We start from the raw sequence: 26,048 nt of genomic DNA, 5'->3' as shown, positions 1-26,048 counted from the left end.
AAGTTTTGGCAGCATCTTTCTTGTTTCAGGAATTCTCAAAGTTCTGTTCTAACAGCGGTTGTTTTGAATATGTTGTTATTTTATCTTCTTTTGAAGTTTAAATTCCCTTTTGAAAGTCATATATGGACTCTGGTACCAACTGCTGGTGGCTTGTAGTTTGGGCAGTTCATCGTCACCAATCCTTCTTTCTACTCTTCCCTCGGAAAGTAAATTTTAAACAGTTTTTTCCTGCCTCTCGGATGCTGCCTGACCTGCTGTGCTTTTCCAGCACCACACTAATCTAGCTCCTGGTGGAGTCCATCCTCCTTTCGAAGCGGAGTCCAAGAGTCTGCTGAACTAGCCATGGTGTGGAGGTGCTGGTGTTGGACTGGACTGGACAAGGTCAGAAGTCACACAAGACCAGGTTATAGTCCAACAGGTTTATATGAAATCACAAGTTTGCCTGATTTCAAATAAACCTGTTGGACTATAAACTTGGTGTTGCGTGACTTCTGACCTTGCTTAATGAGCAGCAGTAAGACCATAAGATTTATTAGCAGAATTAGGCCTTCAGCCCATTGGGCCTGCTCCAACATTCGATCATGGCTGATGCGTTACTCAACCCCATTCTCCTGCCTTCTCCTGCAAGACTTGATCCCATTACTAAAGAACCTACCTATCCCGGTCTTAAATACACTCAATGACTTGGCCTCCATAGCTTTTGGTGGCATTGCCCTTCTGGTGAAGAAATGCCTCTTCATCTTAGTTCTAAAAGGTCATGTCTTCATTCAGTGACTGTGCCGTCAGGTCCTACCTAGTCTCTCCGACTAGTGGAGACATCGTCTCCACATTCACTCTAAGTATTCTAAGTTTTAATCAGATTCTCCCATCATCCTTCTAAAACTCCATAGAGACCCAGAGTCCTCAATCACTCCTCATATGACAAGCCCTTCATCCCCGGATCATTCTTCCAAACATCTCCTGAACTCCCTTCAACGTCAGCCCATCCTTTCTTCGATATGGCACTCAAAACTGTTCACAAATGTTCTAAATGAAGTCCTGTACAGCCTTAGCAGTACATCTCGGTTCTTGTATTCTAGCCCTCGTGAAATGAATGCTAACATTATATTTACACTCCGAGCTGCCAAATGAACCTGCATATTAAAATGTCAAGAGAGTCCTGAACTAGGACTCCCAAGTCCCTTTTGCTTCAGATTTCCGATGCCTTTCTCCGCGTTTAGAAAATAGTCCACACCTATAATTTTCCCACTAACTTGCATAACTTCACACAAACCCCTCCCATACTAGATTGCTTTGCTTTGCCCACTCTCCTAGCCTGTCCATGTCCTCCTGTAGCATCCCTGCTTCCTTAACATTCTCTTCTCCTCTCACGTAGTTGGAAGGGCAGGTAAGGTGCTGGCACAGTGGTAAAAATCACTGGACTAGCAATCCAGAATCTCAGGCTAATGTTCAGGGAACACTGGTTCCAAGTCCAGCTGAGCAGATTGGGAAACTGGAATTTAATAAAATGTGGAATAAAAAGGAGTTGGCCTAATGGCAACCATAGTCAATTAAAAACCTCTCTACTTCACTGATTTAGAGAAGGAAATCTGCCATCCTTACTTGATCTGGTCTATACGTGACTGCAGACCCACAGCAAAAATTGGCTGACACTTAATTGGTCTCTGGGGCAATTAAGGATAGGCAATAAATACTGACCTACCCAGCAGTGCCTTACTATAGCAGTAGGTACAATTAACATGAACCAGATCAGCATCATTACAGTTATAAAGGACCATCTGCAGTCATTGTTTTTACCTCGTTGATTTTAACCCTACTGCGAATCCTCTTGCAAGGATGCCTGCCTTGAAGAAGTTTTCCTCCTCTCTCTACAAGAATCTCAGGGAGTCCCTCTCCCACTGCAACTCCCAGGTCATTTCCTCTGCCCTGAAGCTCTTCAACCATGTCATAGATGATATGTCTCTTGCCATATGGACCTCAAGCTTGACTGCCCGACTCTCCACCTAAAGACTGAGATTTTGTGGAACATGAACATCATATCCCGCACTATCATTAGCTCATACAAACAGTTACAATTGATTCTACTCTTAATTTGTGTTCAATGAATTCCTGATCGAACAACCTTAAAAAGATTTTCATTTCCCTAGTTCTGTTGACTACAACTAAGGGGCCTCCGTACTCCATTTAAAATATATAATTGACGTGAAATTGAGTTTGCATCCGAATTCACACTTAGAACCATTACACATCCAAATTGCGTTTGAAGAGAATATTTTGCTTTGCACACACTTCCATTTCAGTTGATTCTAGAATGCAGAAAACAGCCAACAGCGCAGGATCAAAAGCCTTAAACAAATGCACTGGTGTTGTTATGGGCAGAGGTTCAGGTCTAAACCACATTGCTTCCCAATTCAACTCAAAACTCAACAATAGGCAGATTCATCAGGCAAAATAAAAAGTTAAAGCTGCTGCCATGTGCTAATGTGATATGCCTATTTGACTTGATGTGATTTATTGTACAGAGGTCCATGTGACTACAGTGAAAAGCTTTGATTTGCAAACAGGACAGGCAGATCATAGCAAACAAGGACATACTGATCAAAGGGTGCTTAAGAAATGTTAGAATGAGATCTGTCGGGAGCTCAAAGAATCACCCAGTGTCAGCGACAGAGTCAGAGATGAACAGCATGGAAACAGACCCTTCGGTCCAACCAGTCCTTGCCGACCAGATATCCCAACTCAATCTAGTCCAACCTGCCAGCACCCCGCCCATATCCCTCCAAACCCTTCCTATTCATATACCCATCCAAATGCCTTTTAAATGTTGCAATTGTACCAGCCTCCACCACTTCCTCTAGCAGCTCATTCCATACACGTACCACCTTCTGCGTGAAAAGGTTGCCCCTTAGGTCTCTTTTATATCTTTTCCCTCTCACCCTATGCCCTCTAGTTCTGGACTCCCCCACCTCAGGGAAAAGGCTTTGTCTATTTACCCTATCCATGCCCCTCAAAGTCTGTAAACCTCTATAAGGTCACCCCTCAGCCTCTGACGCTCCAGGAAAAACAGCCCCAGCCTGTTCAGCCTCTCCCTGTAGCTCAAATCCTCCAACCCTGGCAACATCCTTGTAAATCTTTTCTGAACGCTTTCAAGTTTCACAACATCTTTCCAATAGGAAAGAGACCACAATTGCATGCAATATTCCAATAGGCCACTGTTGAATCTTGTCAAATTCTGCTCCAAACCCATACATTTAAAGGCTTATTAATGATTTAAACCTGACTTGAGGTAATATAAACACTGGCAGGTTCCACTCTCGAGAGATGACAAAGCAATTTTCATAGAGAGCTGCATCTGTATATTTCAATGGGCTATTTCCACTTCATGGGTAGTGACCCTGGCTGACACGGAACAGTTCAGGATCACTTGGGGACTGAACAAGTGGCAGGTTCTCAAGAGTGGCACTGGGAAACCAAAGGAGGAGCCAAGTCCCATGCCTGCAGACAAATAGGTGGCAGTGGAAGCAGCTTACCTCAGCTACCTGTCTTATACTCCTGCAGCATCTGGAAGAGCTCTGTCTGATGCCATCCAGAACAGAGTAGCCCACTTGATGGCTGGAATGAATGGTATCACATCCAAAACCAATCACTAATGCTCAGTGGCAGTAGTATGTACCACCTACAAGATGCACTGTAGAAATTTACCAAGGCCCTCGAAGAATGCAAGTTCTAATCCTACAACCACTTCCACCTAGGACAAGGGTAACAGATACATGGCAACATCACCCCTCAAAAGCCACTCATCATCCTGACTTGGAAATATATTCCTGCTCCTTCAGCGTCACTCGGTTAAAATCCTGGAACTTCCCCCCCCTCCCCCTCCCAAGGTCATCCTGGGCCAACCTGCAGCACATGGACCGCAGGAGTTCAAGACAGCAGCCCACCACCACCACTACAACCAGACACAGGCAATAAAGCTGGCGCCGGCAGCAACACCCATATCTCCTGCTCTGCTGAAAGAGGAACACCAACAACCAAATATCACCTTTCTCCTAGTGACTCCACCAAGGTCTCTAAAATGGTACAGTAATATGATGCTCACTCTTTTGTATGAAGTCCTCAGTTCCTGCTAATTCCTTGGTTCAGACATTCGGATGGCTCAATAGTATGTAGTGTAGAGTAGAATTTCACATCAGGACTATGTTCAAAGCTGCTGGCTACAAAGAAATAGCCCAGAAAATTAAAACTTCTGATCCACACTTCTGTTGTATCTGGAACCCTCCAAGAATATCTGTTTAAATCAGAGAATTAAGTGTTCTGACTGACATAAGCTATTACTCAGGAAAAGGTTAGATTATTAAAAACCTACTAATTCTGGAACTATTGCACTGGCCCCCTAACTCATCATTGTCCCATACAACTGCATACTCCCCAACCTCTAATATCCTGACTCAACCCCTCTACTTACTCCAAGGGCTCATCCACTTGTCTGTCACCCTAATAGAGTGACAATCATTCAGCATGGAGAAAGACCCTTCGGTCCAACCAACCAATGCCAGCCATAATCCCAAACTAAACTAGTCCCACATGCCTGCACTTGGCCCATAGCCCTCCAAACATTTCTTATTCATATTGTAAGTGTGCCTGCATCCACCACTTCCACTGGAAGTTCACTCCACGAGTTATTCTGTGTAAAAACGTTGCCCCTCACGTCCTTTTTAAATCTTTTGCCTCTCAACCTTAAAAATGTGCCTCTAGTCTTGAAATCCCACCCATCCTAGAGAAATGTTTGCCATCCTGGCACTGTACCACCTACACCACTCCCTCAAATCAACTCACACTTATCTAACATACTGACACTCACACACAGTGACTGTCAAAATGGTCAGCTGCACAATTAGATAAAGTACAGTCCACTTACTCCTGCAAATGCTCGATGTAGTGGTTTCACCAATGACTCTCCCCTTTGCTGGCTCTAAATGTTTCCTGGACAGGTCTGTTATTTTGTTGCAGGACATTCCTTTCCAGTGATCTCCAGTAGGGAACTGATCTAAAGGTGAGTGGAGGGTAAATTTTCTTTTAGTCCCATCAGGGCTAGAGTCGGAGTTTGTGACCCTGATTAGAATTTGAGTAGGTATGCTCAGCAAGTTCTCAAAGTCTTGAGGGGGGGGTGGAAATTAAGTGTTCCAGAAAGTCTTCCAATGTGCTCAAAAGGTCTCTTCATGTTTACAGAGTGGCCCCACACCAACAGATGAAAGCTGAGCAGGACATTAAATAGTACCAGAAATCCTGAGCTAGGAATTCTTCATGCCTGTTTAGCTGAAGACTGTTAAGAGACATCCTTAATTGAAGCACAAACCAAAACAGAAGGTGGCACCTTCAACAGCCACTAACTGGTCATTTATATAGTCTCTCAGACACAGGGGGCTCTAATGGTGTTGTGGTAACATCCCTGCCTCTGAGCCAGGATAGCCAAATTCGTGTCCTACCTACTCCAACAGTGTGTCACAATGGGCCTGAACAGGTCGATTAGAAATATCCATCTGACAGAGCCTCAAGGATCCCTTTGATAGCCGTTCCTACCACCAGTGTCAACCCCATTACCAAAAACTGCATCTCAAGCTAAACATGGATTAAAATGGAGTGGTAACTCATGATCCCATCTTGGACACTTCAGGGGCTTCTTTAACACCTAAAGCCTAAATTCAGCTTCCCCCAATTAAAAAACAAAGACAGAAAATGTGGGTAGAAAATATATAGTTCAAAAACCTTTGTGAACCAACCCAATAGATTTTAAACCATAAGTAGGGAGTACAGGAATACATTGTTTACTCCCTGAACCTTGCTCCGCTATTCAACAGGATCACGACTGGTCGGACATTCCTCACTTCCACCCTCCTGTCTTTTTCCTGATCAAGAATCTCTCTCAGCTTTTAACATACACAAGTACATCTGCCAAGTAAGTAGGAGTGTCCTTCTAATCATTTGGTTTAAAAAAAAATGGCAAGCAACACTCCTTGCTTAACAAGTTATGTAAAGTTCAAACCTCAGAGTCTGTCTAGATCTCCCTAGAGCAGCAGAAAGAGCTGCTGCGTGCTTTCTGACAAAATTATTCACTCAAAAACGCTGGCTTCTTGCAATAGTCAATTAGATCTATGTATATAGAGTTAGAAAGAATATAAAAAGGAGTAAGAGTGGACTATACAGTCCATTGAACCTAGATCACCAGTTAATAGGAAAGTGATGTTAAAGTCATATGAACTCCTGATATCTCTCAAGTCCATGAAATCCCTCAAAAACTAGACCCTAAACAAAATTAACATCGCAGCATCTACAACCTCCTGGGGAGTAGAGAATTCCGAAGATCCGTGACATTTTGAGTGGGGAAATTTCTCATCTCAGTCCGGAATGATCACCTTTTCTTGAAACTCTTCCCCACTGCTCCACAACCAGCACCACTAATCCAGAATCTGGTTTCCAGCATCTGCAGTCATTGTTTTTACCTGAGCAACTCAGTGTCATTCCAATCAAACCCATTCAGAATCTATTAAAAAATGGGCAGCAAACACGTAAGAATTTCAGTTTTAAGATTAAAATAAAAATCTGGAAACATGCCCTTCGACAATTGCTTTCCTCTGCTGTTATGGGGGTTGGATGTGATAATCTCAAGCCCTAGTCTGTGTGAACTCCCCAGTGGGTGGTTAACATCACATTACCACATATCAGACACTTTTGTTGCAGGGGGCAAATTATTGTGCAAACATGACGATTTTCCCTTGACAGTCATAAAAAGTCTCCTGCAGTCAAAATACCTACTATTGAGGCCCACGCTGTAATCCTTTCCTACTTAACTGAATAAAAGGTGTGCATTATCAGCCTGTGCAAGGCTCTGCATCTGAAGGTTTCAATCTCCATAGCAGGAAAGGCAAGACTAGTAACTGATGGGAGGCATAACTGACAGAATCATCAAGTGACAGTTATTCAGCAATATCCTGCTTACTGAGAGCCAGTTTCGATTTTACTTGCGCCACTTGCATTCAGTCCTCAATACAGCCTTAATCTAGATGTGGATAAACGACCTGATCTTCAGAGGGGAAATGGGAGCAATAACCATTGACAGCAAGGCAGCATTTGATGGAACAGACCTGGCCAAATTTAAGCCAATGAGAAGTGGGGGAAAATCGCTCTACGAATTGGGGATTTACAGGGCTCAAAGCATGATGATTGTGGCCAATCATCTCAGCCCCAAGACATCACTGCAGGAGTTAATTGGACAGTATCAACAATGTTTCATGGAAGAATAATACAACTTTACAGTACAGAAGGAGGCCAATGTCTCTCTACTGGCTCCCGAAACAGCTACTCAGCTATTCCCAGTCTCCAGCCCTACCTCTGTAACCCTCTACCTTCGATGACTGTCATCTGCTATAAGTTCAGGACAGGGAAACAATGCTAATGATTGAAAATTATCAGTACCATTTGCAGTTCCTCAGATATTGACACCGTGATATGTCTACATGGTCATCAGGCTGTAGGAGTGCCAGGCAATGAACAAATTCAACAACACCAGAGAATCTAATCACCTCCACTTGGCATCCACTAACAATGAGCATTACCAAATTCTACACATCCAGAACGGCAGCCAGGAAGTCGCTGGCCTAGCCATCCAGCCATTTTGGCCACAGGAACATGCCAAAGACTGAGAACTTTGCAGTGACTGACTCACCTCCCAACTCTCCAAAGTCCATCCACCATCTACAAGACACAAATCAGGAGTGTGATGGAATACTCACTTGCCTAAATGAGTGAAGCTACAAGAAGATTAAAAACTTAGACGACCTAATGAAGCAGGGACAGGGGAACACCAACAGCTTCCCTCCAATTCACAGGCTATCTTGACTTCAGAGTGCATGGCTGCTCCTTCATAGAAATTGGGTCTAAGTCCTGAACCTCCCTTGCCAGGTAGTCTGTGAGAACTATATGAACTACAGCTTGACACCATCTCATCAAAGGGTAATTATGGATGGACAATGAAATGAGTAGATTCAGAGTGATGAGGACAATTTATTTTGGTTTTTTTAATTCAGCAGGGAAGGGGAATCACATCTATACCTCAGCACTCTGATGCATTGGAACAGACAGGAACTGTAGGATCATGCTCGCTCTAGGTTCAGGAGGTCTGGTCCTTTTGGATCTTCATTTCTTGTAGAAAAACTTAAAAACAGGAAAACAAAATCTTCCCAAGCTTCATTCTCCTCTGGCAATGTCTCCTAATTATCTTCTTCACTGTCTGACTCTAACTCACCCTCAATTCATTTCTCTCCCCATCTCCCAGTTTACACAAATTCCAATCGTACAATCCCTACAGTGTGGATATAGGCCATTCAGCCCATCGAGTCCACGTTGATGATCCAAAGAGCATCCCACCTACCCTATCCTCATAACCCTGCATTTCCTATGGCTAACCCACCTAGCCTACACATCCATGCTAAGTTGCCCTGGTCAACATGGGGCAACTTAGCATGGACAGTGTACCTAACTTGCACATCTTTGGACTGTGGGAAGAAACCAGATCACCTGGAGGAAACTCACAGATAGGGAGAACTTGCAGAGTTCACACAGACAGACAGACAGTCGTCTGAGGGTAGGATCGAACCCGGGTCCCTGGTGCTGTGAGGCTGGAGTGCTAACCACTGAGCCACCTGACCAGCCTTTTTCGATCTATCACCATGAGACAGTCGACCTAGGGCTTTCAACATTAACTTTGTGTCTCATCGCATCTCTGATCCTTCATGCTCACCAACAGAAATTTAAATGGAAGACTTCACCAGGCATCATTGGGGTAACAATCCAAGCTGCTATTTGCTTCAGAAATGCAGCCTTAATCACAAAACATAAAAGGGTGTAAATGAGATAACATGGTAATGGGGAGGGTTAGAAAAATAACCTTTGGAGAGCTACTAATAGTTTTACATTGCCTTATCCTTCTTTCCTCCCCACCTGACTCCCAGTAACTCTTGTCCCTTTCAATGCCTCATACATTTATAAATCATTAAAAACCATTTCCAAAGTAGTCAAACCTTTCAAACAAAGATACGAAGCAGTAATCAGGCTAGCACGCATTTCAGAAAAATTCTTTCAAAGATGACAGACTTGGTGGGGTGCAGCCAGCCATGTCACAACTGAAAATGTACAGAATAAGTAGCAAGCACTGCACGGAGAGATAGGGTTTGCCCGACTTCCTTGTTATACAGATGCCTGGTAAGCAACAAGTCTTGCTTCTTTCAGTAATCAATGCACAGCTTTCAGCTTCCCTTCCAATTTGTAGGGGTAATTTTTAATTACTGAAAGGCTGTTTCTCAAGAATAAGCTTGAAACGCTCGAATGAAAATTCACTGAGAAGTAAAACACCTTTGCAGCAATTTGAAGCCACAAGTTGCAATTCGGTCTCATTCCCCTTCACTGCAATTGCGATTTATTGTGCCTGCAACTTCAGCACAGATGCAAAAAGGTTGCGTGCCATCATGTCTTCAGCACACACCAGATGTCACGCTCGGAGACAGTGAGATCCAACCACATCAGAGAGTCAGGAATTTGGCAAAGTTGGTACTCTCTGATTTTATTCTCAATTAACTTGAGTAAGTCGTGGCTTTCCTTCATTCAAAGAGACTGGTGGATACAAAAAAGGTTTAGCAAGGTTATGTTGCACACCAGTAGCAATGCGGTGGCCTCTTGCAAGCCTGTCTTTAACTCCTTCCCACACCATTACCCATCCAACGCGGAGCAGAAAGAACTGATGCATTTTGTTGACAGGAAACCGACGGACAAGAAAAAAAAAGTTCTGTCACCGATAAAACAGAATTAAGTTTATTGCTTTCAGCAGTCAGCCATAACTCAGTGGCAGCCCTCTTGCCTGAAGGATGCTAGGTAGCTAGATGGCCAGTTTGCAATGCAGAGTGGTGCCCAACAGATTGGGCTCAATTCCTGCACCGACTGAGGTTACCACGATGACGCCCCTTCTCAACCTCTCCCAAGACTCTCCGATTAAACCACCACTAGTCGCCTCGCTCTAATGTGGGAGCAGCCAGATGGCCCAGTCAGACTTTGGTGACTTTGTGCCTTTCCTGAAAGGTTTTGGGTGCAAGGCCCACCCAGTGGAGAGAGCAGAATCTAAGCTGACACTTCAGAACAACACAGAGGAGTACCTCTGTGTCAGAGGTGCCTTCCTTCAGAAGGGAGGTTGAAATCAGCCACAGTGCACGTAAAAGATTTCACAAGACCTTTTCAAAGCAGATCAGACGAGTGACCTGGTTAACATTTTTCGTGAGTTTAAGCCTCTTCCTGGTCTCTCCAGAGAGTTAGCCATATTAGCTGACAAGGCCAGATGTAGACAATGGCCTCCTTCCCATCCCATATTGTTCACAACAATTCATCGGGTGCAAAATGCCTGCAGGACTTGTTGCTTTATTCAGAGGCTTTATTCTTGCAAACTAAATTTCAGGACATTTGGATGGGGGTCAACTGGTAAAATGTATTCTTCCATAGAAGCAGATTGGCAAATGGTGCTGACCTGACTTTAACATAATCCATCAAGTTCAAAACATCCTTTTTTTTTGTAAGATTCCCACAATCAATTGCTCAATAATTCTCCATATAGTTATTTAATGACCTTTTCTATTCTCAATAATATCGGACTAACCTGTCAACAAATTCAAATGCTCAAGGATCGATCGAAATCAGACATGGACAAAAGTCCCTAAATCTCATGCAAAGTAGTATTCAACTTGTTCAGCAACCATAATTCAGTGGTGCTAACCAATGCTTGTTATTACACGCCACGTTTTCTGAGTCTTCACCCACCTTCTAGATTACGGAAGAATCTGGTCTTGTCTGCATCAGTTCTTTTCAAGAGAAATACAATCAATCAATCTGACCCATTGTCCTTCGCCCTTCTTTCCCTGCAAGTATTAAACCAATGCCCTGTTTGTGTCAGAAAGCAGGGTCCACTGGAATGATCAGCAAAGATGGATAGTCCCACATCAGGTTTACAACTGGGATTGTTAATATTTAGGGTTGTTAGCTTATTTTTTGGTTTAGAATAACCAAAGATCAATTTTAGCTTAGAAAAATGCAGATACTGGAAATTTGAGCAATTTTTAAAAGGAGACTGACTTGGATCAGAAGTACAGTATAATTTCTTTGGTTAGAAGGAAGTATAGACTGATTAGATTAGATTCTCTATAGGGTGGAAACAGGCCCTTCAGCCCAACCAGTCCACACCGACCCTCCCAAGAGTAACCCACCCAGACCCATTTCCCTCTGACTAATGCACCTAACACTATGGGCAATTTAGCATGGCCAATTCACCTGACCTGCACATCTTTGCACTATAGGAGGAAACCCCCAACACAGACATGAGGAGAATGTACAAACTCCACACAGACAGCCGCCAGAGACTGGAATTGAACCCAGGTCCCTGGCGCTGTGAGACAGCAGTGCTAACCACTGAGATGCCCCAAGACTAGTTCAGGGAATGGGGTACATTTGTAGGAAGTTAGTCTGTGCAACCTCCAGACCAGGAGGAGTGTTTATTTGGAAATATACAGGTTATTTAAAGTTGAACATGTCTAAGCTCACAATTATGTTCCAATGCTGTACTGTTCTATGCTGCAGGGAATATACCTGCACGGTGGCGAGGCAATTCAGAGGAAACAGCTGGGAAGAATCAATTAAGTCAAAATTTAAAGACTTAGATAGATCTAGTTTTTAAAACTAGGTAAATGGAAATTCTTAGCTCTGTTCTGGCTGTGGTGAGGTCACAAACACATTGGACCTGATGGAAACCAAGCTGGGCGTCAGCACTCAGTTGCAAAGGAATAACCTGTCACTTGAGGGGAGAGGATGGTATTATCACTGGACTGTTCATCCAGGGACCAGATGATGTCCTGGGGACCTGCATTCTAATCCCACCACAGCAGATGGTGGAATTAAAGAGTCTAATAGCAACCATAAATCAACTGCTGGAAAACCCCATCTGGTTCACTAATGTCATTTAGGAAAGGAAGCTGCCATCCTTATCTGGTCTGGCCAAATGTGACTCCAGACCCACAGCAATGACTCTCCCCAGCTTTCTGGGAGTGGTAATAAACACTGGCCTAGCCAGTGACACCCTCTCAATATATTTTTAAAACTTGTCGACAACCTCTTCAATTTCCTAATAATTTAGAACATATGACAGGGAAATAAGTTGCCAGGTTGCATTTATTTGCATTTTGTCGACGTGCCATACCTAGATAGTTTTTCCCTCGATTGCCTGCTTGATACTAGTACTGTAGCTGCACTAAGGCCATGATAACTCCTGGAGCACAAGTCATCAGTACTACTACATTGGCAGAACCCAAACCCCTTGCAGCATCCTGTGAGTACAATTTCTTGACATCTAACAGTGAGATATGAAGATTGGCATCTGATGACAACCTCTGGAGAAGGCAGAGACAGATCATCCACTCAACACTTCGAGTCATAAAGATGTGCAGCTTCAGTCCAACCCATCCATGCCAACCAGATATCCCAACCCAGTTTAGTCCCACCTGCTAGCACTCGGCCTATATCTCTCCAATTTATATGCCCACCCAGATGCCTTTCAAATGTTGCAATTGTACCAGCCTCCGCCACTACTCCTGGCAGCTCATTCCATACACGTACCACCCTCGGTGTGAAAAAGCTGCCCCTTAAATCTGGACTCCCCAACCCCAGGGAAAAGATCTGTCTATTTACCCTATCCATGCCCCTCGATTTTATAAATCTCTATGAGGTCACCCCTCAGCCTCCAATGCTCCAGGGAAAACAGCACCAACCTGTTTAGCCTCTCCCTATAGCTCAAACCCTCCAACCCTGGCAACATCCTTGCAAGTCTTTTCTGAAGCCCTTCAGATTTCACAACATTCTTCCAACAGGAGGGAGACCAGAATCGCACGCAATATTCCAGAAGTGGCCTAATCAACATCCTGTAGAGCTGCAATACTCTGACCAATAAAGGAATGCATACCAACTGCCTTCTTCGTTATCCTATCTACCTGCGACTCCACTGTCAAGGAGCTATAAACCTGCACTCCAAGGTCTCTTTGTTCAGCAACACTCCCCAAGACCTTACCATTAAAGTGTATACATCCAGCTACGATTTGCTTTCCCAAAGTGAATTTATCTAAATTAAACTCCTTCTGTCACTCCTCAGCCCATTGGCCCATCTGATCAAGATCCTGTTGTAATTGGAGGTAACCCTCTTCGCTGTCGACTACACCTCCAATTTTGGTGTCATCTGCAAACTTACTAACTATACCTCTTATGCTCGCATCCAAATCATTTATGTAAATGACAAAAAGTAGGAGGACCCAGCACCGATCCTTGTGGCTCTCCACTGGTCACAGGCCTCCAGTCTGAAAAACAACCCTCCACCACCACCTTCTGCCTTTGAGCCAATTCTGTATCCAAATGGCTAGTTCACCCTGTATTCCATGAGATCTAACCTTGCTAATCAGTCTCCCATGGGGAACCTTGTAAAACACCTTACTGAAGTCCATATAGATCATGTCTACCATTCTGCCCTCAATCTTCTTTGTTACTTCTTCAAAAAACTCAATCAAGTTTGAGACATGATTTCCCATGCACAAAGTCATGCTGACTATCCCGAATCAGTCCTTGCCTTTCCAAATAAATGTACATTCTGTCCCTCAGGATTCCTTCCAACAACTTGTCCACCGAGGTCAGGCTCACAGGTCTATAGTTCCCTGGTTTGTCTTTACCACCCTTCTTAAAGAGTGGCACCACATTAGCCAACCTTCAGTCTTCCGGTACCTCACCTGTGACTATTGGATGATACAAATATCTCAGCAAGAGGCCCAGCAATCACTTCTTTAGCTTCCCACAGAGTTCTGGGATACACCTGATCAGGTCCTGGGGATTTATCCACCTTTACCCATTTCAAGACATCCAACACTGCCTCCTCTAATCTAGACATTTTTCAAGATGCCACCATCTATTTCCCTACATTCTATCATCTTCCATGTCCATGTCCATTTCCACATTAAATACTGATGCAAAATACTCATTTAATATCTACCCCATCTCTTGCAGCTCCACACAAAGGCCGCCTTGCTGATCTTTGAGGGGCCCTATTCTCTCCCTAGTTACCCCTTTGTCCTTAATATATTTGTAAAAACCCTTTGGATTAGCCTTAATTCTATTTGCCAAAGCAATCTCATGTCCCCTTGTTGCCCTCCTGATTTCCGTCTTAAGTATACTCCTACTGCCTTTATACACTAAGGATTCACTTGATCTATCCTGTCTATACCTTACATATGCTTCCTTCTTTTTCTTAACCAATCCCTCAATTTCTTTAGTCATCCAGCATTCCTTATACCTACCAGCCTTTCCTTTCACCCTAACAGGAATATACTTTCTCTGGATTCTTGTTATCTCATTTCTGAAGGCTTCCCATTTTCCAGCCATCCCTTTACCTGCGAACATCTGCCCCCAATCAGCTTTTGAAAGTTCATGCCTAATACCGTTAAAACTGGCCTTTCTCCAATTTGGAATTTCAACTTTTAGATCCGGTCTACCTTTTTCCACCACTATTTTAAAACTAATGGAATTAGTCACTGGCCCCCAGTGCTCCCCAACCAATACCTCAGTCACCTGCCCTGCATTATTTCCCCAAGAGTCAAGTTTTGTACCTCTAGTAGGTATATCCACAGACTGAATCAAAATATTTTCTTGTACATGCTTAACAAATTCTTCTCCATCTAAACCATTAACACTATGACAGTCGCAGTCTATGTTTGGAAAATTTAAATCCCCTACCATAACTTCTGGTTAAAGACTTTAGAATCTTTCAGCATCCAGTCTTTTAGAATCGCAGAATCCCTACTGTGTGGAAGCTGGCCATTCAGCCCATTCAGTCCACTCTGAAGAACTTCCCACCCAGATCGACCTCCCTACCCTGTCCCTGTAACCCTGCTCTTCCCATGACTAATCCACCTAGCCTGCATTCCCCTGGTCATTATGGGCAATTTGGCATGGCTAATCCACCTGACCTGCACATCTTTGGACTGTGGGAAGAAACTGGAGCACCTGGAGGGAACCCAGACAATTACCCAAGGCTGGAATTGAACCCAGATCCCTGGGGCTGTAAAGCAGCAGTGCTAGCCACTGAGCCACCCTTTCGGGCTGATGTTCTGAGCTCCATCATCATGGAGGATGTCGATATATGTGGAGCCTCCTCTTCCATTAAGTTGTTTAATTGTTCACCAACATTATGACTTTGTTACAGGACTGCAAAAAGTAGATCTGAACGATTGATTCTGAGATCACTTTGCACCACTTGCTGTTTTTTGCCATTTGGCATGCAAGCAATATTGCGCATTAGCTTCAACAGATTGATAACTCTAAGTATGCCTGGTATTGCTCAGGGCATGCCATCCTGCACTCTCCACTGAACTATGGCTGTTGCCCTAGCTTGATGATAATATTACAGATTGTGGTCAAGTCCAACTCTCCTGCTGCTGGTGGTCCATAATGCCTTGTGCTTGCCCAGCTTTACACTTACTTGATATGTTCAAAATCACATCCATTTAGCATGGGGATAGTGACACAAAACACTAACAACTGTAACACCCATGGAGGTAGACGTACAAAGCATTATAGAATGCTTTGAGCATAGAAACAGACAAAGTAGCTCAGCAAATCCATGCCACTGTTTAAATTCTGCCCTGGACCCCAAACCAGCCCCACCCCACAACTTCCAACTCACCTCCCCAACTATGTCACTATCCTTTCCCTCTAGAATTCTTCGATGTTCTAGATTATTATCCAGAATTACATCAGTATATATTGCAAGTTAGTATTCTTAGTCATGGACATACAGTACCAACGAGAATTATGAAAAGAACACAGCATTTGCAAATAGATGTAAAGATACTGTACATAGTGATCCTTCAATTACAAATGTGAACGTTGCTGCATCTACATCAGCACTATGTGCTGTTGCTATAACCACATGGGATGCACGTGCTGGCATGCTGTGCCCAACATTTGCACTTGGCTGGAGGTAGGTGCTATACACAGCTCAGAGCCTCCACAGTTACACTGAAAAAAAAAAGTAGTGATAAATTCTGAAAAGCAGATGTTCTGTTACAAACTTCACTGCCCGATGTAGGAACAAGCAAGCTTGGAATCAGAAGACCATGGCTTTGATCCTGCTCCAAGGACCTGAGCACAAAAACCTGAACTGAACCACCAATACCGCCTGGGTGGGGGAGGGGGATGCTGCCTTTCAGATGAGACATTAAATCAAGGCCCCGTCTTGCTCTCTCATCTGGATGCAAAACACCCTATGGCACCATATCAAACGAAATGAATATTAGTGTCCATGAATAATGAAAAAAATCTGTTTCTCTCCAGAGTAACTTATGGATCAGTGAATTATCACACAGTGATACTGCCAAGTCCCGAGGCTGACTTGAGCCAAATTGAGCTCTTAGTTCAACTGGTGAATAGAGATCTTATTTTTTTTTTATCCCTCCAATCTTTTACCACTGCTTCAGTTTTATTCCAACTCTGGAAAGCATCTGCCATGACGATTCAAGTGACAGATTTAACCACATTGCAATAATTAGATAAATGATAATTAGAAATGGCCGTATTAAAGTTCCAAAAGCTCAGAATGTCAAGCCAAAGCAATTCTACCATTTTTGCGCTTGTAATTTTTACTGCGGATTTGAATTTTATCCAGCAAGAGACCTGCCTTTTGAGGTGACAATCCCTGCTTCAGTGCACCAACTAACAGTAATCAGACATGTATGCAATTTGATCAGAATGAGAATTTAAAGCCTTGTCAACTCCAAGGATACTGGATATGTACTTCAGCAAGTGCAAAGACAGAAACGAGGGCCCAATCTTGCTCTTTGAACCAAACTGAGCCCACAACCACTTCCATCTACAAGGACAAAGGCAGGAGATACTTGGGAACACCACGTTCAAGTTCCCCTCCAAGCCACACCATCCCGACTTGGAAATATCTTTCTGTTCCTTCACTGTCACTGGGTCAAAGTCCTGGAACTCCCTTAAGGGCATCGTAGATCTACCAACAGCGAATCGATTGCAGCAGTTCAAGGTGGAAGCTCACTACCACCTTCAAGGGCAACTTAGGATGGGCATTAAATGCCCAGCCTTTGACACCCACATCCCACAAAATGAACTGAAAAATGGCAGCACACAGCATAGGCAGTGGTTTGACCCAATGAGCTTGAGGCAGGGGTTCAGTATTCATCTTACTCTTCTGATCTTTCCCCTATCACCTTTCCCTAAACCCTCAAACTTTCCTATTTCTCCCCTGCCAAAAGCAGCATTTCCTGATTATAATGTTTGAATAGCAAAAAGCCATGATGTAGAAATGAGATTTGGAAATGTTCAACACAGGCAATTTAGAATGGAAATAGAACAGGATAAATTATTTCCCTTGACTTAAGACACCTGCATTGAAATCCGTCAAAAAGTAACTAAAGCAGACATTGGAATCAGACCAAGGACTCTAAATGACGGGCAGATTTGTTAGGAGTAGACAGAGAGAAACTTCCACATGAACAGGAAGAGTAGCACAGGACTCTGTGTTGAAGGTCATTGGTGAGAAAACCAGGCAAGAAATAAAGGCAAGTATTTTCACACAGTTATGGACTAGGAGGTAGTGCCTGAAAATATAAAAAAAAAGGAGGGGGTAGTGGAAGCAGATCCAATTATAACATTAAAGAAAAAGAATTTGAATGTCAACTTGAAGTGAGTTGCAGGGCAAGAAAAAAAAATGAATAGACAAGTGGAATTAATTAGATAGCTCTTTCAATTGAGCTGGTACAGACACAATGGGCTCAATGGTCTTGTTCTGCACACATGATGCAGCAATTAAGCTGGTCCGTTCTCTCCACAAAAGGTGACTGACCTGCTTCGCGCTTGCATTGTTTTCCAGAAATCTCACCATCTCCACATCTTGTTTGTCCACCTCCAGCCCAAGTGGTACTGGTGTGATCTAATTCTCAACAGCTGAATTTTTAAACTACACAACAGCTGGGTGAATCCCAAACATTCTACTGAACCAACAAAAGGGGAGAATAATTAAAACATAGGCAAATCCAACTCTGGCCACACAAGAAATAGTCCTCAGGTGTCACAGACGGCAAGCTTTAAGCTCAGCAGCAACTAGTTGAAATCTTTATTGAAAGAAATCAGTGGGAGACAGAGAGACAGAGAGACAGAGAGACAGAGAGACAGAGAGACAGAGAGACAGAGAGACAGAGAGACAGAGAGACAGAGAGACAGAGAGACAGAGAGACAGAGAGACAGAGAGACAGAGAGACAGAGAGACAGAGAGACAGAGAGACAGAGAGACAGAGAGACAGAGAGACAGAGAGACAGAGAGACAGAGAGACAGAGAGACAGAGAGACAGAGAGACAGAGAGACAGAGAGACAGAGAGACAGATCTCCAGGCTCTGAATTACAGCAATAGAGAGATAAGTGCATCACATTGAAGCATCAAGACACAAAAATTGCAGCCAAGAGCAAAACCAAATATAGAATTTAATGTCCTTAATGACAGGGGAAGAAAACTACATGTCCATTTTCCGAAAACAAAATGCACAGCGCAACAAAAACATGTGGTTTTCAAAAATGCTAACTGTCGCCATCTTCCATTTAACAAAGAGAGACATTTGAAATTAAAATCCTGAATGAAAGATTTCCATTTTTCAAAGCATTTGCTAAATCGTTACAAGTTAAACATTACTTGTTGCAGCCAGTCTTAGCTCATCCATCTAAAAATACCAAGTCAGCCCTTATCATAGTCGCTGTGTCTTTCCAAATTGACTAGTTGCTTGTCTGGCTGCATGGACTTTAAATTCACAGAGAATAGTGTTCTCAGTCATACAGATGTTCCTTCAATCTCATTTGTGTTCCAAATATTCTCTAGGTCAGAAGTCACATGACACCAGCTTATGGTCCAACAGGTTTATTCGAAACCACAAGCTTTTGGATCTCTGCCCCTTTGTCAGCACTCCAAAAGCTTGTAATTTCAAACAAACTTGTTGGGCTATAACCTGGTGTCATGTGACTTTTGACCTCATCCACCCTAGCACCTCCAGATATTTTCTATCCAGCCTGTTCAGAGATGCTAGGAGACCATTGGGTCAAGTAGTACTTGAACCTGGGCCTCCTATCTCAGGAGGTAGGGACATGATCACCGGACCACAAGCAACTGAGTTTGTGTAGTAGTATCAGCTCGGTTTCTGCACACTGCAACTGAAACCCATGTTGTTTTCAAGTTGCATTCTCTGCCACTCTAATGCTCACATTCAAGTCCCATTCTAGGGCTTGATGCCCAAGGAAGGAGTGTTTGTAACAAAGCCATACACAGGTTGGGCCTCAACATGTAAATCCTTCCAACAACACCAGCAGCAAGTGGCAAGAGTGAAAGAGTTTCCTAGTCAGCCACGTGGTGGAGGGAACCTTGGGGTTGCTGCCATTGTTATCCGTAGCACCGACGTGGATAGGTGCCATTGGCATTGGATCCCAATGCGTTCTGTGTTGGGTGGACTCAGAGCTGGTCTCCTGGCCCTACCTACACTGGAAGCTCTGGTTTGCAGCTGCCATAAAGGGAGAAGGACGAAGAGAGAGCAAAAAAAAAAATAAACCTCTTTCAAATTGTGGAAAAGATTTCATGCAATGTCTAGGAGTAGGCAACACAGATCCTGCTCCACCATTACATTAGATTCCGTACAATGTGGAAACAGGCCCTTCGGCCCAACCAGTCCACACCGACCCTCCGAAGAGTAACCTACCCAGACCCATTTCCCTCTAACTAATGCACCTAACACTGTGGTCAATTTAGCATGGCCAATTCACCTGACCTGCACACTTTTGGAAACCAGAGCACCTGGATGAAACCCACGCAGATATGGTGAGAACGTGCAAACTCCACACACAGATAGTTGCCAGAGGCTGGAATCGAACCCAGACCCTGGTGCTGTGAGGCAGCAGTGCTAACCACTGAGCCACCGTGCCACCTCATTTAATATATCATAACTGATTCCATCTCTGCCTCAACTCCATTTTCTTGCCCAGTCTCCATGACCCTCAATCTACTACTTTAAAGGAGACTGTTCATCTCCACCTCAAAATTTACTTATTGTCCCAGCATCCACTGCACTCTGGGATAGTGAATTCCATAGACTGACGCCCTTTGGAGAGAGATAATTTTGCCTCATCTCATCTGTCACCTGTTACCCCTTAAACTACAACTTCATTCCACATTGCCTGACGAGGAAACATTCTCTCCAAGTCTATTCTGTCAATTCCACCCCCCCCCCCCCCCCCCCAGTACCTTATATACCTAGAGTGCATTTATGAGTTCCCGTCTGGAAAATGGGCCTTGTCCTCAGACAAATTAGATTCTTACATTTTAGAAAAAGAACTAAGTTTATTATGTTCTTCCCTAGGAGAGCACTGGTATGTACTAATTGGTCCCAGCTTCACAGAGAAGGACAGGCTACAGACCAAAATATGGCTAGCAGTGTCAGTTTCACTAGATTTAATATCTCCATCAGACTGGATGTGACATGAACTCTTTGTGAATGTTAAAGCAGCCAAAATGGACCAATTTCCCTTTTTCATCTAAGCCAAATACCAGGGGTGAAAAAGAAAGTGTTAAAAGCTTTTATAGAAGATCTTACAACACGTTAGAATACTGCTGATGGGAAATGTACCATCCCTGCTAGGTACAGATGTTGCTTTGACAAACCCCATGTTTAAAAAAAGGCATCGTATTAGACTCAAAAACCCTGAACTAACAAATGGTGCAGAATGTCAAACGATCATGCTAATGGGGAAGAAAAAGTGCTGTTAGCTTCTGATAAAGAAGTGTCAAATAATACAGACATAAGGTTACTTGTCTTTATTACACAAGATCAAAAGTTTACAAGGTAAAAATCATTCCTTTGCCCAAACCAAAACATAACAGTGAGTATTAACATCCAGTAGTGATTCGAACACAAAGCATTTGGTTTATTGGTTTCTTTAATTCTTGGTGAGTTTCCTCTGGGTGCTCCAGTTTCCTCCCGCAGTTCAAAGATGTGCAGGTTAGGTAAATTGATGGTGCCAAATTGCCCATTGTATTCAGAAATCAGTCGGTTAGGTGCATTAGTCAGGAGTAAATGTAGGGGGAAAATGAGTCTGGTTGGGTTAGCCTTCAGAGGGTCACAGTGCAGACTTGTTAAGTCGAAGGGCCTGTTTCCACAATGTGGGAATTCTATGATTCAAAGCTGTAAAGGTATACATTGGAAATTTCACCCGGGGCAGTGACAACCCATTAACAGCCTCTGACATGGTATTCTCTACATTTAATATTTCCTCTGAGCAGGCTGCTACTGACCTATTAGAGAATGACTATCAAACATTGGCTTAGTCGCTGCTCTCAATGGCCCAGCAGGTTTAAATCGAGCGACGACCAATGCCTACCTTCCCTCAATATCATCGTTGTTGTTGTCTTGATCACCTCATTATAGAAAGAATGCTATTGCATGAGACAGGGATGCAGAGGAGATTTACAAGGATGTTGTCAGGACTGGAAAATTGCAGCAAATGTACAACCTGGCATTGTTCTCCTATGTAATAGAGGCTGAGGAGGGGAGATTTGATTGGAGGTAGGGAAGGCGGTGATGCGCCTGGATAGACCATATGAGAAGATCCCATCTCCTTTAGCCGATGGGCTTAGATTTAACACGATCAGTAGAAAGATTAAAGAGGAATTGACGAAAAATCATTTCACCCGGGGGTCTGGAACTAATTGCGTGAAAAAAGGCAGCATTTGGAGAAGCCCTAATGACACATTTAGGAACAGAATCCCCACAATGCGGGAGTAGGCCATTCAGCTGATCAAGTCCCCACCGACACCCACCCCAAATCGCCATAGTCTTGCATCTCCCATTGCCAATCCACCTACTCTGCACGTCTTTGGATTGTATTAGGAAATTGGAGCACCCGGAGGAAATCCACACAGACACGGGGAAAATGCGCAAACCCCACACAGTCAGTCACCAGAGGATGGCATTGAACCTGGGTCCCTGGTTTGGTGAGGCAGCAGCGCTAACTACTGAGCCACCCGTGTCAATGAACTGAAAGGGAAGTCCTATAACTTCCAGGAATATGGACCAAATGCTGGGAAATGGGAATTGGCTACAAACATGAGCGTCCTCCTTCTGTGCCATAAATTGCTGTACATTCTTAAATGTTTTAAATATCTGGAGCAGGACAAGTATGTACAGGGATGTGGTGGATGGGCAGCACATGAATAGATTCTTTGGAGTGTCAGCAGAGACAGAATGAGAGTATTGAGAGAAAAAAAAAGTGAGCACTACAGATGCTGGAGATCAGAGTCGAAGAGTGCCGTGCTCGTCATTGAGGATGAGTGTAATGGCCTCATTCTGCAATGTAACACTCCAATAATTAAAAAAAGAAAACAGCTTAACTAAAACTGAACCATGGGTTAAAAAGCAATAAAAAAAGGTTGAACATCATGGGCATTTAGAAATGAAAAACGCAATATGAGGGGATGACTCAAATTGTTTTTTTCATTTCAAGTCCAAGCCATCTACCATCACTAAAGATATTCTAGCCGTCAGATCGATTCAACGTGACCAGAGAAATGCCTCACCTTTGCTGGGTTGATGACAATGTTCCTAGCTGAACCATGCTCATCTCCAGAGAAAGCCGGCTGATTGTTAAAACCCTGCTTTACATTCACTGCAGTCAACTCGTCCTACAAAAGAAGAGACAATGGATCAGTTGAACGGAGTAGAGTTTGTGAAATGCTGCACTGATGACTGCAGAAAGAGCCTCTCCATCTACAAACTCCATTCATTAAAGTCAGGACACATCCAACTGAAAATGGAGCAGTCAAGGGTATGCAGAATATCCTTATCTATAGACAAATTTATTTCTTCAACATTAGCTTGCAGTCTTGGTAGTCGCTTGGAAAGAAAGGATGCTGAATTGGTAGCTTTCTGTTTTGTTGTGAAATGGCATCTTTTGTTTACTCATTATGCAAACAGACTTATTTCTAAACAAAAAAAAACTCATGCATACTGAATGTAGTAGACACTAACTGTTGGATTTTCTGGCATTGTGTGGTGGGGGGGGGGGGGGGGGGGTGAGAAGTACTGAGGAGAGAAATAAATAGTAAGGCACAATTATACCCACTTCAGAACAGACCTGAATCCACCCTCCGGTCCCAAAATTACACTTTCACTTCCATCACACTATTGTAGAATTTACAAAGCCACATGCCTTTTTTTTGTTCATCTCGCCTTATGTTTTTCATTTGTGTTACGCTGACCAGAACTGGATACACAAACCGACTGCTTTAGCCACACTAGCAGTAGCTTTTAAGCGTTGTATCATCAATGTAAACCATCACTGCATCTTCAGCAAAGGATCAGCATGTTGATTTGACAATGGTAGATAGGGACCATGTCTTTACTGGCAAGTCAGAGTCAAAGAGTCGTAGAGAGGTACAGCATGGAAACAGACCCTTCGGTCCAACCTGTCCACACCGACTAGATATCCCAACCCAGTCTCGTCTCACCTGCCAGCACCCGGCCCATATCCCTCTAAACCCTTCCTATTCATATACCCATCCAAATGCCTGTTAAATGTTGCAATTGTACCAGCCTCCACCACATCCTCTGGCAGCTCATTCCATACAAGTACCACCCTCTGCGTGAAAAAGTTGCCCCTTAGGTCTCTTTTAATATCTTTCCCCTCTCACCCTAAACCTATGCCCTCTGGTTCTGGACTCCGACCCTATCCTCTCCATGCCCCTCATAATTTTGTAAGCCTCTATAAGGTCACCCCTCAGCCTCCAATGCTCCAGGGAAAACAGCCCCAGCCTGTTCAGCCATTGCAAACTCAACTACATTGCAATTCAACTAATAACAGGAGGTCCTTCACCATATTAGGAACACAGCAGATTATAATTTAGTTGAGTCTCAAAACCAGGTGATACTTAATTTCTTTTCTTAAAAAAAAAGGTAGCTCTTCAAAATGCTTGCACTGTAATTATCAATGGATGGCATTACCTAGAGTTGCATAATCCAAAAACCTCGTGCACTTTCAAAGAGATATGAACTTCACTGAGATTAGAATGCAGTTTTCAAAAAAAAGTGTATCAATGATTCCACGATGCACCAAAACACACCACCTTCTGTACAAGTCTGAGCGATTCATAAGCAGACACAGCAACCTTTCCCCCTCATTTAGTTTTGCTCTGTGTAGGGTTGCCACAGGGCTAGACAACTCATTGGAAAATACCCTCTGGGGTATTTTCCAGAGTCAATGGCACATTTGCCACCCACTCTGGAAGCTTGCCTCCACATTGCTTGAAAAAAAAGTTTTAAAATCCAATATCAGACGCATAAGAATTCATTCCTGAGTAAAGACAATTAGAAATTTCACAGCATCTGCCCACCAGTCATGTTATTTAACGTCTCCTTCAAAAATGACAGGAAATTGCTTTAAAAAGTGTCCAACTGTGAAAGTGAAACAAGCCTTTTATTATTATTAATACAAACTGGACTAATCCTAGTTTGAAGAATATTACAGACGTCCTTCATAAAACACACAACGTACAATTTGCAGTGCTTTCCCTCACATCAAGTCAAATAGGAGAAATAAAGAAAAGGAACGAAGTCACACAATCCGTACAATAATGTATTATTTAGACACGACAGGCTCAAACCACAGTGCAGAGCCCTTAAAATTCGAGCAAAGTCAAATATAGATCTCCAGCTCCATTTAGCTATGATACAGAATGACCTAAATATTAGTTTAGCAGAATACCCAGCATATTTATCATGACCAAGTTAATGAAACTGACCCGTTTCCATGTTCCACTCCTCTGGGTGAGCAAAGCCTGAATTTAAAAAGGGATATATTGTAAAAAGGGATATTAATAAATATATTGTACCAGATTACATCCAGTTCAGGAGAAAGTGAGGACTGCAGATGCTGGAGGTCAGAGTCGAGTGTGATGAAGGGCTTATGCACGAAACGTCGATTGTCTTGCTCCTCAGATGCTGCCTGACCTGCAGTGCTTTTTCAGCGCCACACTCTTACATCTAGCTCAGTAACAGAAACAAGTCAACCAGGCTGCTTTGGGTAACAAATAATGAACTAACTTACTGCAGAAAAACCACACTTAAAAAATGAATCAAAGATCATTAACAAAAGATTTAAATATGTTTAAACATGCCTGACTACCTTTCTTAGAAAATCATATACGCACACCTACACCATGAAACCACTCTAGAGTGTTCTATAAAAGTACTTTGGCTCAGGGATGATTACGTGGAAGGGAAAAAAAGTCTTATTCTTGGACTGAACAGAATGTGGGTTTGCAACTTCTAAGAGATGACATATTTGTCATTATTTGGGGGCTACAAGCGGACATGGAATAAAAACAAATTGCTGAACTTTTCCAGCAGGTCTGGTAACATCTATGGAGAGAAATCAGCATTTACTTTTCAGGTAGAGTGACCCTTTCTCAGGACTCAAGCTGAGATGGAAGTTGGGCTGCTATAACTGGAATACCAGGAAAGTTTAGCAACTTGAAAATCAAGGCATTGCATATACAGTAATGCTGCGATGTTGTTCTTTGACAATAAGAGGAAGAATATGAGATGAAGTAGCACTGAGAATCATTTGAGTTAAAGATTCTACCAAATAATAGCCATTTGACTGGTTGAGCTGTGCAGTGTTGCAAGCAGTAAATGCCAAGAGCAGCAAAATATCCAGAAAATCTGTAAAAAATAAAAAATCCACAGCCTGCAGTTTAAAAAGTTACAAGATGCATTTAGGGCAGTACAGTGGCTCAGTGGTTAGCACTGCTGCCTCACAGCACCAGGGTCCCAGGTTCAATTCCAGCCTTGGGCAACTGCCCATGTGCAGTTTGCACATT

At 43.2% G+C, this 26,048-nt stretch overlaps 1 protein-coding gene across 1 annotated transcript in view; it reads right to left on the bottom strand.

Annotated features, from left to right (window-relative positions):
• LOC148148247 (mediator of RNA polymerase II transcription subunit 12-like protein) overlaps positions 1-26,048 on the bottom strand; it is a 120,256-nt gene that overhangs the window by 68,080 nt on the left and 26,128 nt on the right. Inside the window, exon 3 of the mRNA XM_087993928.1 lies at positions 22,749-22,853. Within this exon, the coding sequence (XP_087850054.1) occupies positions 22,749-22,853 (105 nt within the window). The remainder of the gene's footprint in view (positions 1-22,748; positions 22,854-26,048) is intronic.

This window comes from Chiloscyllium plagiosum, unplaced genomic scaffold (assembly GCF_037043375.1).
Source record: "Chiloscyllium plagiosum isolate Xiang-an unplaced genomic scaffold, Cpla_swu_hap1 HiC_scaffold_13, whole genome shotgun sequence".
In the NCBI taxonomy this organism is placed as follows: domain Eukaryota; kingdom Metazoa; phylum Chordata; class Chondrichthyes; order Orectolobiformes; family Hemiscylliidae; genus Chiloscyllium; species Chiloscyllium plagiosum.
The sequence above is the reverse complement of the archived record's forward strand: the minus strand, read 5'-3'. Positions and strand labels throughout refer to the sequence as shown.